Below are 20,503 nucleotides of genomic sequence, written 5' to 3'. Positions count from 1 at the left end.
ATTTCCCATGTGTTTATCTTCAATTTGCATCCACTAGTGGGCGCGCTTGTATTTGATATGAAATCAGGTAGGCTATAAGCAGTGAGTCAGTCTCATAGGCTACATGCAAAACAATGATGCATCAACATCCTCAATACACAGGTGCACATAGCTATAATCACACTGTGACATCTAACATGAGGACGAAAACAGATCATAGAACATGTCCAAATATATTTTTGCTTTGAGGGGGAACTAAACCGAGCAGACAAAATGGAGGAACTGTAAGCCTTCCTTCCCTTGTTTTTTGAACGACTTTAAGTTATTTTTTCTCTCTTAAAAAGACAGAAAACAATTGAACGTCGCCCGTCTTTTGTTATTATAATTTATAAATCATTATTATTATTTCACTGCTCCGTTTTATGTTGAATTACAACGCCTGATATAATGCATTTCCCCCCCGCACATTATCTGTTACCATTTGATATTGTTTTGCTTTTGTTTTGTTTTTTTCTTTCCTTTATTAGCACCCTAATGTTTTGTTTTCTGCACTTTTAGATTGCACTTAATTTTCACCTGTATTATCCTCTTTGAGAGTTTGTATTTTCAATTGCTCAATATATAAAAAAAAAAAAAGCCGAGCTGTTGCAAAGTGTCGTAAAGTAGCAGGTCGTATGGTTGGCTGGGCAACGGCGTACGGTAGCGCCCCCTTCGGCACTCGGCGTAACGGCGCTGTTTTCCCCCACTAGCTGCTGCTGTGTGTGAGAGCTGTAGCAGCCAGCGAACAGACGACCTGCTGAGTAAACAACAGCGGATGCCTCGGAAGGCAGGAATGGGAACTTCGTCGAGGGGCAAATAGTGAGGCATTTCTACCTTGTCAAAATACAAACATGATAGCGAAGTCGCGGTGCTTTTTGGGAGTCGACACGATCCCCGAGCGAGTCAAAATGGCTGAGTTATAATCGGGTATTTGAGGAGTGAAGTGGAGCTAGTAGCCTCTGCGTTAGCTTAGCTCGTTGCTACCCAGCAGGGCCCGTTGCCGTCGATTTTGCCTCTCAGCTCAGCTCGGGACTGTGTTGTCAGTTTTCACACACACTCCCAGCCACTAACGTCCTCGGGACTGCGATTTCTGTACAGGCCTGTCTAGTTGCTGCTAGGGTTTAACATTAGGATTACTGTGCTCGATTTCAAACGCCTGTCATTGTTTCCTCCCCACAGGATTTAACCTCACATGTTTGAAAAAGGACGGTGACACATTTTTTTGAAAAAAGGACTTAGACCCAGGTACGTGTTGTCTTTTGTTGTCTTCTGTCTGGACTATATGTGTCAGGCTAGTTGGCTAGCCGTCCACTTTGCTTTCTCTTTATCATTCATCGAAATAATCCTAACAACAAGTTTGTAACATTTGGGTGTTTACATTTGAGTGCTTCAGCGAGTTTTATCTGGTCTTAGCCACAACAGCAGCAGCGTTTGTGGGACACACACACGCACACAGAGACAGACAGACAGATAGACAGACAGACAGGCAGCAGCTTATTGTAATTGTTTAGCGTTGTAGAAACTATGCTTAGCCTCAGTTTCAGCCTCGATTCTGTCAAGGTAAATAAATCTATGAAGCTCTGTTTTTTTGCTGGCCTAATCAGACTGGTTGGTTGCCGTTTCACAGCACAGAAAGCACAGTGGGCATCGTTAGCAGCAGCTCAGCAGTGCTGGCTCAGTCGTACATCTTAAATGGGTTCACTGTTGCCATTTCAGTTACACCATATATTTTCCAGTCATACAGAGATGGGTTCATCTGGTTTTAAGATGCATTATATATGTTTTAACCCAATTCGGCTTCCTTTATGAGAAATATGTATTATTCTTTTCTTGATGTAAGAGGATTTCTTTCTCTCAGGGCTGTCCTCTGAGGCCCCTGTCTTCATATATGTCATTGCGCAGCTTTCTCTGTGGCATCTGAAACACACTCCCACCAGTGAGTTGTATGTAAAAACAGATACAGCATTTTGACAAGTGTTATTCATAGCTTACTCACTAAAGTTAGTTTTACAATTTTCTTTTTAAAAAGCAACCCCTGACAACATCATCTGCCCTAGTTCACTGCAGTTAGGGAAAACTAGCTTCTTATCATTGAATAAGTTGTGGAGGATCAATGCAATGGCATAGCTTTATGTGTTTTTCCATTGTGCAATCAAATTAAATGTATTGCAACATACAGCAGCTTCATTCACACCTGTGCAATCCAATATAGTCCATTATGGTTAACCTGCCATTAACACCACTGGGAATGTTGTTGTGCTACATTTTTACTGAGACAGTTAGAGGTGGGAAAGCTGTGAGTCTTGAATGTGCCAACACAATGTCTTCAAATGTCTTCAGCACAGTGTTCAAGTTTTCACCATGTTTGGTAGTTATTCTTATTTTGATGCAGATAAAATTACATGTAGATTTTGACACTCATTACCTTTCGGGATGTTTTTAAAAAGCAGAACTGGAAAGCAAAACATCCAAATTCTTCATGTGTCTTGTTTGTTAATTGTGTATTTTCAGCAACCAACTTGGGTGCTTCAAGCAAAACCTTGGTTTTTTACTTTCTTTTGTTGTGTTACATCACATGTACTTCCAGATGGCTGTATAGAATGGGCCCCGGTACAATATGTTCCTAAATCAGCTGCTGAAGTAGTACTACCATGATTTTGTTTTCAGATTACACCATAACAAGAAACATGGTCGGCTTTTTGCTGTGATTAAAGACACAATGTTATCTGCAAAACCTCATCTAGGAGCAATCAAGTTTAATGTCTATTTGGAATTTAAAAAAAACCGAATGTACTCTTTGCACCTCAATGAACACTGCATTTATTTCATACAAAACACACAACTAATACGTAATAAATGATCTTCTGGATCGGTGTTGGGGCACATCTTTTCAAAGAACCTTTTAATGCATTAGGCTATTATTTGTAGATCTTTGAGATACTGTGACCCTTAAAAACAGTCCCCCTTTAGTTAATTTCCTGCCCAAATTAGTAGGATATGTGACATATTGTAGGAAATCCATCTACTTTTACATTTGGATACCAGTGTAACTGAGGAGTACATGAAACGAAACCACACTGTTTCGTAAAGCAGCAATCAGTAATCACTGAATCAGGACTGCATCAAAGGTTCTTCCAGTTTTATTGACAGTTGAGGGCACGGAGACTTGTATTATTTTTTGTCAATTTAGAAATACCAGCTCCTTTGTATTGTAACCAATGTCAATGTTAACGCCCCTGATTACTGGCAAAGGGTGCAATCAGCCTTGTACTTTCTCAAAAATACACACAAGTCTCAACATGGATACAAACGTTTTTGTTTCATAATGACAAAATAAAATAAGTTTGGGCAATTCTGGGATGTAAAATCTCCAACTGAAATCTGTTTAAAGAGCCACTTTCTCTAGTTAGCCACTAACTGCTGCACACAAATATAGAGACAGCTGCCCCAGTGTCATGACATAAACGTGAGAATCCCTTCATGGTGGATATTCCCTGTGGGATCCCGTTTTAGTTCAGTCTGATTCATGCATTGCCTGGAATCAACAATAAAGCCTCAGTATTGACTCAACCTTTACTTTTGAGTCAGCCTATGGCTATTTATTTTCTGTCTTTACTCAGCCTTGGGTCATGCTCTGTTAATTTGTACTCACAAACAGAATATCACTGAATGAATGTATTTCATGTACATTCAAAAGAGTATTGTAACAGTGTTCAAAGGTATTCATGTTTATTTTTAGTTTTTTGTGTGTGCTGTTGTTCGGGTTAGGGTTAGTATCATCTGAAAGGTTGAATGAATCAGCACAGATGGCATAATGAGACCTACAATTTTCTCATTATCTGCATGATGAAAAAATAATGTGGGCCTGGGAATGTAAAGATAGATGACACATTTTCATAGATTTTTTTCATGTAATCATTCACTAACTGGTTATTATCTCATCTTTTCATCATCATCTTTATCTCATCTCTCATAGGCATAGTGTATGTGTTCCTCACCGAGCTTTTGCATTTGCTTTCCTAATTCAATCAAGTTGTCTTACAATAAACTAAAATTTTCTAATAATTGCGACAACAAGGGGACTGACTGAATTGTTTAAATTCAGATGGAACCATTGCTAAGCAAAATAAGAAAGAAAAAAAACACTGGTGGAAAAGCTTTGTCTCCAGTTTGTTGTCTAATATGGTTTGTAATGAGCTGATGATTGAGTCCATATTTTTTTAAAGATTTAGTAGCACAGACAGTGAAGCTGTTGACCAACTCTGTCCTCTGATCAAATAAATTTGGTTTGATTGTCTGATTTGATCTTGATAAGTTGCCTGAATTAATCACTAGTACTGATGAACATGAACATTTGCTTTTTGAGTTTGGTGTTGATTATTTCAAAAACCCTTGAACGTTGTTCGTTCTGTCACTGACATTAATCTGTTCTGTGTCCTTTGCGAGGATAGACCTGCCACCATGAAGAGTGAGGTGCCATCTGAGGCCCCCAGCAGACAGGAGCATCTGAAGGAGCCGCTGGTTAACCCAGAGCCAGTGGAGGCAGCCAAGAGCTTCCCTAATAACATGGAGGTGATTGGAAAGGCAGGCAGTGAATTTGAAACCCTGTGTGAGTCCAGGCATCGGTCGCTGCGGGACATGGGCGCGCACAGAGACTCGGAGCGAAATATTCCTGGACGCAGGAAGAGAAAAGGCCAACAGGCAGGGCCGTCGGACTGCTCGCTGAAGGAGGACCAAATCAGTGAGAGTTCACTGACCCCTCAGCGTCCAAGGGTAGAACTTTTGCAGCACCCCAGTGAGGACGAACATAATCACGAGTCCTCTTTTAGTGACTGTGCTTCCTCCCCATCCTCTAGTCTGAGATTTGGGGACTCGGACACTCTTAGCTCAGAGGAGGAAGGGGAGGCCGGAGCAACGGGGGGCCAACACAAAGCTCCTGCCTTGACAACAGGAGGAGCCACTGGACACGGCCCGCGCCCTGTTCTGGGTCGAACTCGGGGGAATCGCTCACATACTAAATGGGTGCGGTCTGAGGCTGAGCCTGTGATTCTGAAGCGGCAGTGTCTTAGCAGCCGACGGCCTCTGCATAGGAAACGCTTTGTGAAAACAACTCCTGGAGGGGGTCAGCGGACTCAGAAGCAGAAGGAGCGACTATTACTGCAGAGGAAGAAACGTGAAGTGATTGCACGTAGGAAGTATGCTCTACTCCACAGCACCAGTAGTTCCAGTGAGGAGCTGAGCAGCGACTCGTCCTCCCCCTCTTCTACTGAAGCAGAAGACGAGCTGTATGTAGATGTCAGCAGCACCAGCAGCCAGCCCAACAGTGCCACTGTACCTACAGGTAATTACAAACCCCGACTCTAGTACTCTGTGTTGCATTGGGAGCTCTGTATTGCTTCTAACATGTCTTTTTACAACATAAAGTATAATATGTTTTAGGCTCTTTCATAGAAGTAAAAGCATTGTAGACCAACAGGAAAGATTTGCAAAAGATACTATGACTTTGCAGTGTGATCATGTGATTTTGTGTTTGTATAATGGGCTGCAATTTATTTGCACAACTTCTTTTATTGATAAGTAGTCAATAAGAAAAAACTTAGAGGGTTTATACCATATATCAGAGGCAGGACAGTTATTTGACAACATAGCCTTCATAAATATCACCAGGTATTATGGCACACACACACACACACAATATGGATAGATTTGTTTGTACCATTTGTCAAAAAAAAATTGGCAAAGGGTGTGGAACCATCACAGTTGAAACATTATAAAACTCAGAGGCACATAAATATCTCATGTGGGAAGAAAAACACTTTCCAGCATTAGTTTACTTATTTTAATTGAAGTACATTCATGCAATGTGAATTCTTATGCACTGAGAAACAGGGAAGGAAATCAGAATGGCTGCTGCTTGACAACAAGTCCACACTTGCAAGTATGAGAGTGTTATGTTTTACATCCGGAAAAGCATTTGATAGTGAGATATATTTAATATATAAAAAGAAAATCAATATGTATGTATTGTCACCATTTATCTTACCTTATACTTTCAGTTTTCTCCACTGTACAAGAAGGGATTAACTGGTTATAGCAGATGTGTGATGTTTGGAAACCTTTTCACTTCATGGCTATTTACTGGTTCTACTCTAGGCGATTTTATTCTGGCTCAGAGAAACTGAAGTGAAGGGGAAGTAAACAGAAAAATGATTATTTTGAGAATTAAGATTCTTATCTCATGCAATTCAGTTCACAAATAACATAATTATTTTTTAAGTACATGAGTTAAAAACAGAACAGTAATGCTTAAACAGTGAGGGTACAGGAGTTCTTCTTTTTTTTTTTTTAAACGGCAAGCAGTAGCCTATAGCACCTGCATAGCATTTAGGATTATGATCTAAGATCAGACAGAGAGGCTGTTCTCCTCTTTTGAAGACGTCATGTTAACAGCACGATGGAGCACTCTGCTTTTTAGCTCCATCCTCCATAACAAGCTCAGTTTTTCCTTTACTCATCCCCACATTGGTCCAAAACAGAAACATGAACTTCTTTTGAACTTCTGAACTAACCAGTGATGCTGCTCAATAAATTACACTCTAATGTCATTACACAGGGAGCCTAAGATGCTTCCAGGTTGATGCAGTTAACTCAGACAACCTGGATTAAATAACTTCGATAAAAAAAAGCTGCATACCCTCACACACGTCCGTCAGTCAGACATTGACTCTCAATATTACCGGTAGTTAGCGTTACACTTTCACTTGGAGCTGAGTGGGCAGTGTCAATGTTTTGGTGCCTGGTACGATGGAGTAAAAATCGTTAGAGTTCCGAACTTTTCTTTTTTATTATCACACAAATCCTTTTGATTTGAGAACTGATTCTGAATCAAAATCATTCCCACCCTTATAAACAGAGGAGACCCACCTTGTGTAGTGTTTGGCAGGAGTGGAGTGGAAATTCACTCACTAATGCCTCTTGCCCTCCACTTTAACACGTAAAAAAAACCCACAACTCTGTGAAAAATGTAATAAACTATATTACAGCTTTCGAGTGTTCCATAAACATGATAAATGTTACAACGTGCATCAGAATATTGTCTGCATGTTTTTTTTTCAGTGTGTTTGCATCACTGATTAAAGAATAGCTACTCCCCTGGGTTTTTTCAGGGCCCCACACCTGGCAGGCTGTAATGGAAAGTGTTGTCCTCTGTACCTGTTGGAACAGCGGCTTTATGCAGCTCCTAAATCTAAACCATCACTTTGTGCTCTTCTTCTCAGTGAAGTAGCAAAGCCCAGTGTACATATTATGAAGGCCACCTTTATCCTTTCGATCTGACATCTTTTAACAAAAGGAGACAGTATATATACTGTGTAAAGCCCTACCTGTTAGTTTAGCCCGTTGTTTTCCTCATGTAGCCATTTAGCCTTAGCGGTATATTTCTGCTGCTGTGGCCCTAGGGGAGAATGGAAAGTTAGTTGTTGTGCCTCCATGGTGGGAGGCAGTTGGGAGAAATCTCAGACACCGTTGAGCGGTGGCTTCTGCATAGAAACAGCAGGTCTCGCAGGGGAAACGAGGCATGTGTTTACAGCAGGGTGGAAAGCGAGGAAACAAGTGATGAAACCTGCCTTCATCACGTAGATGTGTGATAAGTCAATCCTACCGTTAACTTAAGTTCAACAGAAGATATTAAAATGCGAAAACACAATATGCTTCGATGCAGGTCACAGCTGGATTTCTAATATTATAACACATTAAGATTGTATGAGTTTGTTCAATGTCAAATGTAACACACCCTGTTCCCAACTTGTCAGCTTGCTTGCTTGAGTGACAACATATGATATTTGCTCCAGCTTCTGTTGTACAGTCATATGAAGAAGAGTAGTAGTTAGTCTGTGTTGTTCACCTAACAAAACACGGCACATTATTGGCTACAGTTCTTCTCTACCAACTTGAAAGGTGTTGTTGTTTTTGAAGACTACACGAAGGCTTCACCTGAGTGCCAGGCAGCTAGACTTGCTGAGGGTGCTAAGCAGCAGCTCTCAGGAGACACCGGAATAGAAATCACACAGGGAGTTTATGGACATTAATACAACAAGTCACTTAGTCATGTTCACGAAAACACACTCTCCCCTAGTGAAGGAGAAATGTTCTGTCAGATGAATTTTCACTGTATAAATAATCAAGTGAATCCTAATGTGTCAATTCTTATAGGTTGACAAAAAGAGTTCAGATCAACAGTGATATAGTTTACATTACATTATTAACAATCTACCAGAAAGGGTTTTGTGTGAGATTCACGTGGAGGGCTTAAGAATGTAATTTTGACTCATATACCAAATGCATGAGTCAGCAACTCTCACTTACACTGAGAAATTGTGACAATAATTAGAAGCAGACGTGTGACTGTGAGCACAAATAAACATATTTTCGGTGACGATATGTCATACATTATGTTCATCGCTGGTGAGGACTGCAGTTCTAGATGGATAGATCTCTGCTTCAGCCTTAAATAAATATATGGATTGAGCAATGCGTTCGGATATATTCGGGAGGCATCGCCTGCTTCTGGAAGAGGCAGTGTCTCCATTCACAAGGCTGAGAAGAATGATTCATTTGTCTCAGATTAGTTTGCTATGACTAACTTGTTTGAGCCGTGCCTGTGATGAACTGGGTCTCTTTGTTTATGATTTGGATGACATTAATACACATGCAAGACTCATGGAGATGAGGTATTGATAGTGACCTTCATTAAGCCCAGGGTAAAAGTTTCAGGCACTGAAAGAAAAGTGAGGAAGCTTTTGGAAATAATATGAATAGGTTTTCATATTTGAACAGCAAGCAGATTGATGCAGAGCTTCTCAATGTCCTCTGTCTCCTCGTGTACTGTAATCCTGGACAGAACAAATGATGTTGAGATCAAGGCATCTGTTACAGGATGCCTTGTTCTGAAGATACTGTACATAAGATGGCATATCTCAGTTCTTAAAAGTAGTTTTTGAAAGCGTTGTGGTCATAATTTTACTGGTAACTACATATGAACAAACAATTGAGAAAAACAGACTTTCTTCATTCAGTTCTTTTAGGACGGAGCAGGATCTGTTGCATAGGTAACCATTCGCAGGAGAGATTTGCGAAGGGTGAAGGAAGAAAAGCCAGTGTTGGTGCAAAGTTTAGCACTGCTGACCCACATTTCTCCTCTGCCAAGAATTGAACTCTTAGCCTGACGATGTTACTGTTAGCACGATGGAACTGGAGTAGTAGTGCACTACTAGTCTGGCCAGGACACAGTAGTTATAGGAGAGACTAGAAATAAAAGGAGGATAATGAGCTGTGCAAAAGTAAATTCATATGACTGCATACAAAGATTTAAATATGTTATGTATCACTAACAAAATATTTCCATCTGATCAAAGTGTTGTAGCCAAATACGTATGTTTTCATTTCACGTATGTACATTTGTGTGAATTTGATTGAACTCCCTGTCTTTGTCATATTGCACGATGGGTGTCAAAAACCGTACTAACTTCCCCTGATGCGTTCAGGTGCTCTCGATGAGGATGTGGTGGTGATTGAGGCAACTCCGGCTCCAGCCCCCGCTGTCCCTGCAAGCGAGGAGATCAACGTCACCTCGACAGACAGCGAGGTGGAGATCGTCACGGTCGGAGATGGGTTCAGGTAGGCACCATCAGCGAGGTTGTGAAATTATATTTGGTGGTTTGACTTTCTCATAGATCTATGCGGTGTAACATAATATCCTTTTTTATTTTATACTGCACATATCTTTTTTCTTCTTGATGTAGGCTACCTAAGTAAGGTTAGACTGTAATGTGGTGCATTGACAGCTTTTTAATTTTCTCTTTATTTTATTTTTTTAGACTAACCACCTCTATTTAGACCGTTCTTTTTCTTTCTGAAGCAACTTGCAAAATGTTTTAGACAGTATGCACAACAGAAAAGGAATCTTGAACAAGTGTAAGCAAGACACAATAGGCAGAGATTATCTTTTCCCACTCAACAGGAGGTGAAAATTATTCAGCGAACAAGATTAAACAACTATTTCTCTACCATTGTATCATGCCTTAACTGCAGATCACATAAACACTTTTGTGTGGGAATCCCTTTTTAATGGGAATAGGATTTTCACATTCAGGGACAATTATCTTATGTTCTCTCAGTAGCAGAAGTAATAGTAGTTTTCTTGATTATGGACTGAAAAGAATAGTACCTACTGTTGGCCCCATGAGGTGTTATTTGCAAAGGAGGATCTATTCTAAACTCACATGGTGTAGTAAAAATATCACTTGATCTTTTGATTTCACTAAAATTTACACTTGTGTGTAATCAGGTCTGCTGCAGCCTGGGACCGGGGACAAGCTTCTCATCTGTGACTTTTGCATGACTGATCATGTTGTGTTGTTCTGCTTTCTTTAGAGTATACTGTAAATCCATAATGGTTGTGTCATTGTATGTGTTATTTATTTATCAGGGTAGTCTTAAAGTCATTTTTGATTTCATATCACAGTAAATTGAAATGTTTTGCTGCTGCTAATGTCTGCTTTTGGTTCGGTGCCTTGTGTGCTCCAGGCACCGGGGCAGAGGGCTGATTTGGAGAAATACAGCGGTTGGAGTGGGCAGTGTGGGTTTAGCATACTTGTGAGTTATTGCACTTTTGATTGCACTCGTGAGCAAGCAATAAACGGAAGCTGTGTGTGTGTGTGTGTGTAGCAACGTTCAGGCAAACTCATGAGTGTTTGGAACAAATAATGGAGAAGTGGATGATGCTGCAAGAGAGCTCTCAAGGTTTCTGTGGACCTTGTGATTTGATTGTACACTGTGAAGTCTGTATATAGACTCTTTATTGTCAGGGTAGCTCAACATTCCTTATATTAATGGCCAAATGGATACTCCACTGTGGATTTAACCTAAGTATGGCCATTGGGTGTGATCGTCTGCGCATGCAGGTTCCACCATTTTGATACAAGTAGGAAAAGGAGTAAATGCAGGTCGGGTGTTGATGTATAGTGAGGTTGGTATGGAGTGTGGTGTGTCTCTACTGGGGCTGCTTTGCATGTGGATCCCATAGCTCTGCGACATTGTAGAGCTACATGCCAAGTTCTCTACAGCAGAGAAACCACTGAAGGGAGCCGTGCACAGTGCTGCTGTTATTTATCTCTTCCTAGTATCATCATCACACATTTATTGATTGTGTCTGATTAGATCATGTGAGTAACTGCTGCTGTAACAGTCTATTACGTTTAAAGTTAGTTAAACTGTTGTTTCTGTGTGGAGCACCCAGCTGATTCACCTGCATACAACTTACTGTGGAGCCCAGGTTTCTCTCTCTCTCTCTCTCTCTCTCTCAGTCACTGCACACTGCACAGAAAAAACCTTTTGATTGAATACAATTAAAGCAGATATCAGTGGAATGTTTTTGTTAATATAAGTCCTAAATAGTCCTATTTTCCGTCAGCAATCACTTACATGAAGTATTTCAGCCTAAACACGAGTCTCTCCGTCACTCTGCTCTGCTGTAACCCGAGGAGAAAAATTTCCTTGTGGGATACAAGTGTTATCCAATGAGGAGAGAGAACGGCATGAAGGGCTGTGTGTGCAGCCAAGGGATGCGCGTGAATGTGGTGACGTAGCACGAGGACCAATTGATGCCTGACAAGGGCGGGGGCTGCTAACTCATGGTGCGTTCAAGGAAACTCGTACTTTGTGTTTTTCCTTCCTGTGAAGTCATACCAGTTCGATCTGGTACGAGTTCACGGGTCGGAAGTTACGAGTGGCCGTTATAGGGAACTTTCACAGACAACAGGACGGTAAAAACACGAGCTACGGGTTACCTGGAACGCTACCAAGTCGTAGTTGTGACTTGAAGCTGTAACTTACGGTTTCAAAAGCCTGCCTTGAACACAGCATTAGCCGAAACGGCCGTGCCACTGATATCTGCTTTAATATCAATTCTTCAGCAGAACAAATAGCCCAAATCTTTTAAGCTATTTAAAGCCACATGTTAGCCACATGTTACTGGTATGAAGGGTATTCTTCCTTGGCTTTCAGAAAATGAGTCGATGAATCGGAGCATAGTTCCCTGTTTCTCAGAGTAACTGCCAAATATTTACAGCATGAGAGTAATACATTTACAAAAGAGACATCCTCCCACCATCTACCTCCATTTTTCTCTCACCCCATTGAGAATTTTATCTCCACATAATACTATCTCAATACACCACTCATTCCCTATGAAGGTGATTATGCAGCTCAATTCACAAACCTCTGCTTCGGTGTTAACCTTTTTTTGTCTCCCCTTTTTGAAACACTCATATAACAGTATTCCTCTTTGTCCACTTCATATTAATCTATCAGTAATATCTGAAAATATTCCCCAGAAATTATTCCACCAGGCTTGAGATGCCATAGCCTGTGTAATCTGCCTGTTTTCCTGACTTCCAGAGATGTTCTGGCTCGCCAGAGAATGCAGAGATGAGCCTCGTCTAAAGGGGGGATGGGCAGCAGGGGAGTGGGAGGGCGGAGAATCAAAGGCCAACAGAATGAGCATTGAAATCTTTATTTATACTGCCGGTGGGGCAGTTTGTGAATGTGAGCTTGAGTTTGTGTGTTGTTTAATGTCAACGTGGGCTCTGTTCAGACCTGGCATTAACATGCACCTCAGGTTGATCTGATCACAAGTGGACAGCTCCACACACACCTGGCATTATAATGCATCTCCACATGAGTCTGGATTGACCACTTGTGATTGGATCTCACTTAACTCGCTTTGTCTGCAAATAAACATCTTGTTGTCGATGTGTTTGAGAGAGGGAAAGCAGAGTTATCGGGCAGGGAGGGGCCGAGTGAATCATTGCACAATGAAATAAGTTTAACCATAAGAAGGAAATAAGGTTTTAGGCACTTGAAATGTTAAAGTATGCACAGTTTAATCGAGCTATGCTCAAAATTCGATGTTGGCGTCTAATCTGACTTCATGTCATGCATTGTCCAGTTTCAGTCCGACTAAGGCTCATACATTGCTGAAGAAAATCGATTTCCAATCGCATTATCTGGGTGTCTTAATCGGAGCTGGAGAACTCTGATATTAGTCAGACTAACGCATTTACATGCACTTCAGTTGTCCAGTTATAGTCGGATTAAGGCAGTAATTCAGTTTATTCAAGTGTCATGTAAACTGAATGTGATTAGGATTCATAAAAAGACGGTGGCAGGTCTAACTAGATTTCCGGAGGGCATCAGTAGAACACATCTACATGCTGTGTCATGGGCCTGGCTGGTTTATCTGTAGTGGTTAAGGATGTCTTCATCAAGTAGTTCCCCTTTACTGGTTACTTGGTTGGGTTGGTCAGTTCCCTCTGATCCCATTCATTTAATTTTGACTAAGTCCAAATAACACAATATTTACATTCAGCTGTTCAAACCAGCTTCACAGTGCACTTGTGATCTCTTATTTTTTTATTAAATAACATTCCCTCCAACATTCACATGGACTTTAAGCTTTTCTTTTAATGGTTTGCTGTAGTGCTGTGTACAGTGTCTATGAGTAATTATTTTAATGTCTGGACAGAAGAGTGGCCGTCAGTTACTGTTGTAACTGGGCATGATGTGGGCAGTCTCTCTTCCTTCACAGCTTTTTAAAAATGTGGAAGTTCAAATGAAGTTTTCAAATGCTGCAGTGTCTGTGCTACACGGTTCAAAAATGTTACTGAAGTCAGAGCAAGACCATCATTTTCAACATCCAGACCTGCTCCTCTCATGTTGCTCTGTGACACACCACCAGTGTTAAAAATGTTCTAATGTGAACTGCTGGCTGTTATTTATTTGTTCATGCCACTCCAGACTTGCGCAGCAGTGCATTAGGGGAACATTCTCGTGTGTTAACAGTGCACTGTGGGGCATGTTTGGCAGCTGCTTCACCCAGAGCGCAGCGAGATACAATAAACAAGGATTACATAGCTGATATGGATCAATTTAAAAAGACCTTGATCAGTCTCTGCCCTGGTTCTGCAGCTCAGCTCAGGACATGCATAACAGTAGGAGCACAGAACTTTTTGAATGTCACTGAACTTTCTTTCACCACAGCACACACTGTCATCAGGAATCCAATGTGCAGTATATTATATCATGTGTTGAATGTTAATTGTCATGTTTGTGGTGGCATAAACCCCACTTTCCCAAATGAGACTGCTGCTGTCTTCTCCTCTCATATTTTCCTTCCTTCTCTCCCTCCTTGACATTTTTGAACCCTTTAACTTTGATATACATTTTTAAATTGTTGCTAAAATATTAAAATAAGCAGTATCAGCATGAAGAGCTTTCATGTTGCTCTGTATTTTCTTTGTGTTTGATAAAAGGCCAGGTCAGTGCTCCCGGTTATTAAGTATCTGAAGTTCTCTACTCAGTTAGAAAAGTGATGCCGTGGTATCCTCGATTGTTGAGGCATACTCAACACTTTCAGCTGTGCAAACTTGATGTCTCAAATTGTTTACCACTCTTGCACCGAGCTATTCCTGCCTTGTATGATCTCCTCCCCTTCAACTCCCAAACTCCCAGCCTTGGCTGTCGGCAGCGTCGGTCCCAGCAGTTTACTCTACATTACCACAGTGCTCAGCGCTGCTCCGCTCCCTGGAGCATGTTGGCTTGGCACAGCCTCAGCTTTGCCTTGCCACCCATTCCCATAGTGCTCATGTTTACAATGTACTTTGTTTTCCTCTAGGCTGCCCCCCCACCCACCCACCACCCACCTACCCCCACCTACCCCCACTTTTACACTCCATGCGGGTCGCGGTGGCAAACGTATATTTACAAAATAATCCCAGGTCTACTTAATTAGAAACTCCTCCCTGGTGGGTAGACCTGTTCCCTGGGACCAGAGGTGAGGAGCCTGGCCAATTAGACCCCAACACAACCACCATGTGCCCCCCCCCCCTCTGCGTACCAGCCCTTGTGTGTTTTGCTGCCAATCACAATTGGAGTCTGTTTGTGTATCCATGCACAAAGTTAGTTAGGGGTGGGAATCGAGAACTCCTCTTCAGAACCGGTTCCAACTTGGATCAATTCCTTGGGATCGTGTGTGTGTCTGCTTATCGATCCCGCTTTTCTCCCCCCCCCCCTTTTTTTTTTTGCAATTGCGCGTGAACACACTGTGTTTTGGTCAGAACAAAGCCATCATGGTGTGAGGCAGAAGCCTGTAAGGTGTGTGGGTAGATTGAGTGATGTGACTGCAGCGTCTGTCCCACCTACAGCACACACACACCTGTAGTGTGTGTGCGCAACTCGACACACGTGTGGGCTGCTCTCACGTCAAGTCGATGCTGTTGCTGTTTACTCAATTGTTATTTATGCAAGCCTTTAGTTTATCAGCTCCAGGTGTTGTACAGTTGTTCTACCTGGAGATGATGTGGTTACACACCCACAGTGACCCGACATTACCGGACTGAACAAGAGATTTTTTGTTCGTAGCCACGTGAAATATAACTAGTGAGAAAAATAGGACCAATGCGTGAAAATCATGAAATGGAAACATTGTGATAACTCCTGTTAGCACAGCTGCCCCACAGGCCACAGTGGTCTATAGTGGTAAACTCTCCAGGCAGGTCGGTCCTGTCTCCTTTTTTAGTGTTAGAGCCATTAATGCAAACTCATTTCTCTTTTATTCCCTCACCCGATGAGAATTGATAAGAGAATCAATAAGGAATTGGATCGATAAGCAATATCCATAATGGAATCAGAATCGCTAAATTTTTATCAATTCCCACCTCTACTTTTCTGTGTGACTCAAAAAAGTTAATCAGCTTCCTCATTAATTCTATTTTCATTGTTGTGCAGCCTGTCTCACAGGAAATTGAATTGGACTCAAACAATGTGAGTAAATGTGAGTCCCCCCTCATCATAAACAGCATTTCCTGAGTTGAGACGCATCTGAGGAATGTGATCAAAGCCAAACTCTTAATTGAGCATTCTGCATAATGGAGAAGATATCAATAATTTAACAAGTCTATAAGATTACATCCTATCATTTATGCATTAACACGTTTAGGATAATGTAATTAAACTCCTGCACACACCTTTGATCTGTGGAAATATATTTTACTTTTTTGTAAAGTTACTTGTTTCACTACAGCTTTCACATAAAAGCACCATTCACAAAAAAGACCCCAATTTTAAATTGATGTCTAATTTAGAGCTAATGCTACATAGACAGAATTAAAAAACAGATCATCAACACAATTATTACTTTTTATTATTATTATTCTCATGTATTCTTCACAGTCCAGCAGGGTAATACCCAAGCAGGTTGCTAGTTTGTCACAAGGCTAACTCAAAGAAAAACATTACATCACATATACATCGAGACCAACAACCACTTTTAATTTACTTAATCATCTTCCCCATCTGACTCTGGTCTGCAAGAAATCCATGCAAACACAAAGATTTAAGAACTATTCTAGTAAGGATTTTATTGAATTGCTTGATAATCTCTAATGTGTCTATGATTTAATCAGTAAAAATTGCTGAGTTGGTCTATAATTTAGTTTTACACATCAGAAGCTGTGGTTAACAAGGCAGTGCTGTTGGCACTTAGATATACAGCCTTTCCCCTCTGCTCTGGTGCGTTTTAAAAATCCTTCAGGGAGCAGCAGTGAAATCCCCTAGCCACAAAGCTCCATGGTATCCAGCTTTACGGCACTCCCATACTCCTATCCGTCTCCCTCGGGCTCATCCCTCCTCCCTCTGATCACCTGGCTTTACGGCACTGTGGGGGGAAATGTGACTATTCCCCAGCCTCTCATTCCAGTCTCAGAGAGCAAGGGGTAGAGCGACAGGAGCCCCTGAGAGAGAAAATTAAAAGGAAGAAAAGGGGCAGGCAGGGCTGGAGAGGTACAGAGCATTCAAGTGAGAAGAGGAAAAAAAAAAAAATCAAAGCATGTGGAAAAAAACTGTAAGATTTAGATGGAAGTTGTTGCGGGCTGTGAGTGATGACACAGCGTGTGTAGCTTCTGACAGAGCCACTACTGTCTCTGGTTTCTTATGTGATCAGTCTTGATACAAGAGATATTATATATCACTATCATACATGTGTTCTTCATAATTAATTAAATGTAAGCTAAGGTTGGGTCTCCATTTCAGTTTTAGGGGTATGTGTTATGTTAAACTAAAGAATCTCTCAGTCACAAAGGGTAAAAGTCAGATGACCTAATTGATACATAATCAAAGACCTCCATAAAATCCAGTTGCCTCTGAATGGTGAAACAAATGCTTCATTGAGCTTTGAGGATATTCCTAGTAGTCTTGTGCTATGCTGTGTGGTGTAATAGATGTTTTCTTTTTTTTATTGTCTGTATGTCTACAGGTCACGCTCGGTGGGGGGTCTTAGCAGAATTTGGGCTAATAGCTGCTCCCAGAGTCGCCTCCAGGAGCCTCGTGGACGTCACAGGCTCTCCACTGTCATCCAACCACTGCGTCAGAATGCCGGGGAGGTGGTGGACCTCACTGTTGATGAAGACGGTAAGAATGACCCCTGAAAAGGCCTCCATCCTGCGCCATAATGAGCTCCATTGTAACCACGCTTGATTTAATTTAGGTCTCACTTTTCTAGTTATCTGCCCACTTCCTTTTCCTGTTTTGTTGTGTGCTCCCTGACCTTTGACATAACAATGAATCTATAAAGCATCCTCATTCCCACATGATTCACATCTGTCTCAAATGTGACTGTGGTTATGTATGTAGTCAATTTCAAGAGGTCAGGTCAAGGAGATGCAGGTTTTCAGTGTTGATATGGGATGAAATCTTTATAGATGATGTTCCTTCTTCCTTCAGTTTATAAGATCAACTAAAATGTCATGGCTTAAATATGAATAATACAACCAGACAGTCATGAGAATAAAAAGTGTTTTGTTAATGTTCATTAACCCTTAATATTACTAACCCCAAGCAATATCATATTTATGTGCATTTGAATTTCTTTTCCACAGTACACTGAATATCATGTAAAAGCAGGCTGCTTGTGACCTTTGTGACTTAAGTTCAATGTCAGTCGTCTTTATCAGCCCACGCCCATGATGGAGTAGAAAAACTGTAGAGCGCTGAGTATTAGTGTATTTGCATTTCTTTGGCGAAAGAGGGGAAATTAATTTGTGAATATGAAAAGCAGATGGAGTTCACACACTGGAATGCTAATAGGGTCTGCTCCTCTCCGCGGCTGCTGAGCCTCTGCAGACAAGTACACACATGTTGCAGTCCACACATGGATTCTTCTTTTCCACAGTGTCAAGACGGATTTTAACTGGTCGTATGAACTGTGAAGATCATGCTTTATAATCTACAAGTAACAACTGGCCCGTATACATGTTGACATGTTTGGAATTAGAGTACATCTGTTTGAAAACTAACATAACATGACATAATAGTCCCAGACCACTTTATATGTTTGATTTTAATCATGATGAAATATTTACAACATTTTAAGGATCTATAATTCTTATTTCTGACAGTAACAGAAATTCAAGCAAACAATTATTTTGCTTTTTAATTTCTCCTCTGTTTTATGGCTCAACGCTGGCGACACGGGAGAGGTGTTAATGTTTTTAGGTTGTCGGTTCATCCATTCATCCAGTTTCTTCAAATGTTCACTTCAAAGACAAATTGATTTGATTTGGGAGGGCAAAGGTCAAAGTAACTGGGCCCTCAAACACACATTTTTGGCCTCGTGAAATAGGAAATCTGTAGAATGCATTGTGTGAATTCCTTCAGATTTGGCAGCTTATGTGCTGCAAAAACACTTGTAGCCATTACTCAACGTTGTAACTGAGATTGTGACTATATTTCCTGCAACTTCGCTGGTGGGTGGAGTCGCACAACTGCATGGCTGTAATTCTAGTTAATGCAGACACTCTAGTTAAGTGATACCTGTATTTTTCCCTTAGAGCACAATTGCCATTAATCCTCTTTTCTTCCTCCTCCTCTTGAAATGAACACTTGATTTCTTTCTCCCCAGATCTCTCAGTTGTGCCAACAACCTCTAGCAGCATTCACCCTCAAACAGTCAGGTCGTCCTCGTCGTCATCTTCCCATCATGCCTCTACCTCAGAGCTCAATGATGCCCCAGGCCCTTCCACTAGCTGCCCAGGCTCAATACCTGAAAGTATGCACGCACACAGGCCAAGTGGCTCTTCTCGTACAGCCACAGAGGGTAAGACAGGACACAGCATGTTGAAACCAGCTGCTCTAGACCAGTTCAGTTCAGTTCTTTTACTCACATGTAGCTTTGGCCCAACTTCCTGTTAGCTGTTCACACATTTTAAGAGGAACTATGCAAGATTTGCACCTTGATTAAACAGCTTCGGACTAATTGTGATGGTTAAATGATTTGTTACGGGGAGAATGGAGGCTCTCTGCTTTCCACCTAGCGTCTCTTTAGCCGAAAACCAGCCTTTCAAGATCAGCGCCTCCAACCCGTTGTCCCAGATCTCATCTTGTGAGAAACATGGACTTCTTTACGTCACTAATCACTAATCTCTTGTTAATGTTACCTTCCTCCATAAACATCTGCTCCACTGATTGCCTCATCGCCGGCGAAAAATCAAATGAGCAGTACGATGTTTATGTTCGTGTAGTCTTATCTGTCATAAACAAGAGATTACAGGTTAGGGGGTTTGTGTCGCGTTGTGCACGAGAGCTGGGACGCCGGGGCGGTGGCCTCGATCTTGCAAGGCTGGTTTTCAGCCAAGAGACACAATAAGTGACACGCACTGAAGGCAGAGAGCCTCCAATCTCCCTCGTAACAAATTAAGCCATTTATTAAACCATCACAATTACTCCAAAGCTGTTTAATTAAGGTAAAATGTAGCATAGTTAAGCTACAAATCCGGCATAGTTCCTCTTTAAACTGCAAAATGGTTGGGCCATTTCCCAGTTAAATGTGTGAACTTCAGTCAGATGTCACCATAAGTCAATTGCATTTCTCTCCCTCTTCTGCCATTTAAATCTCTGCTGCCTATGTTTTCCTAATCATATACTGTTACCGTCGTAGATGACAGCAGACCAGGGTTGTCAGGAGGTACAACAGGAGAAAACACGGGCACGGCCATGCCCAGACTCCCATCCTGCTGTCAGCAGCACTCTCCGTGTGGGGGCCCCTCTCCTGGTCACCTGTCCCTGAGCCACTCCCACTCAAGCTGCTTGCAGGCGTCATCCGCTCAGCAGACCGGCGGCTCTCAGCAGCACGGCCACGGTCACAGCCACGGTCACGGCAACGCTCACCACTTCCTCCACCACGTCCATCACCCAGCACCGCAGCCTCCGGGCACCCTGCCTTTTCAAGAGTCCAGTTGCCCCGTGGAGCGTCCCAGCGCTCTGCCCGCACCCTGCGCTGGAGTTAGCAGCAGCAATAGTAGTAGTAGCAGCGGCAACACAGCCCACTACCACGACCAGGTAGGGCAAAGCTGCTTTCAACACGACCAACATACTG

At 41.8% G+C, this 20,503-nt stretch overlaps 1 protein-coding gene across 7 annotated transcripts in view; it reads left to right on the top strand.

Moving 5' to 3' along the window:
- Positions 1-758: 758 nt before the first annotated feature.
- The window catches only part of rnf111 (ring finger protein 111), a 29,533-nt gene continuing 9,788 nt past the window's right edge, over positions 759-20,503 (top strand). For 2 of the 7 annotated variants that reach the window (XM_085761693.1, XM_085761659.1), the window contains exons 1-7: positions 759-837; positions 1,198-1,263; positions 4,470-5,359; positions 9,561-9,693; positions 17,387-17,541; positions 19,031-19,225; positions 20,066-20,466. In XM_085761693.1, the coding sequence (XP_085617819.1) occupies positions 4,480-5,359; positions 9,561-9,693; positions 17,387-17,541; positions 19,031-19,225; positions 20,066-20,466 (1,764 nt within the window). In that variant the 5' untranslated portion in view covers positions 759-837; positions 1,198-1,263; positions 4,470-4,479. Of the gene's footprint in view, positions 838-1,197; positions 1,264-4,469; positions 5,360-9,560; positions 9,694-17,386; positions 17,542-19,030; positions 19,295-20,065; positions 20,467-20,503 lie in introns of all 7 variants that reach the window. The other 5 variants (XM_085761677.1, XM_085761650.1, XM_085761703.1 and 2 more) reach the window with 3 other exon arrangements.

Source organism: Trachurus japonicus, chromosome 3 (assembly GCF_045865225.1).
Source record: "Trachurus japonicus isolate A0001 chromosome 3, Traja_1.0".
Lineage (NCBI taxonomy): Eukaryota > Metazoa > Chordata > Actinopteri > Carangiformes > Carangidae > Trachurus > Trachurus japonicus.
The sequence above is the reverse complement of the archived record's forward strand: the minus strand, read 5'-3'. Positions and strand labels throughout refer to the sequence as shown.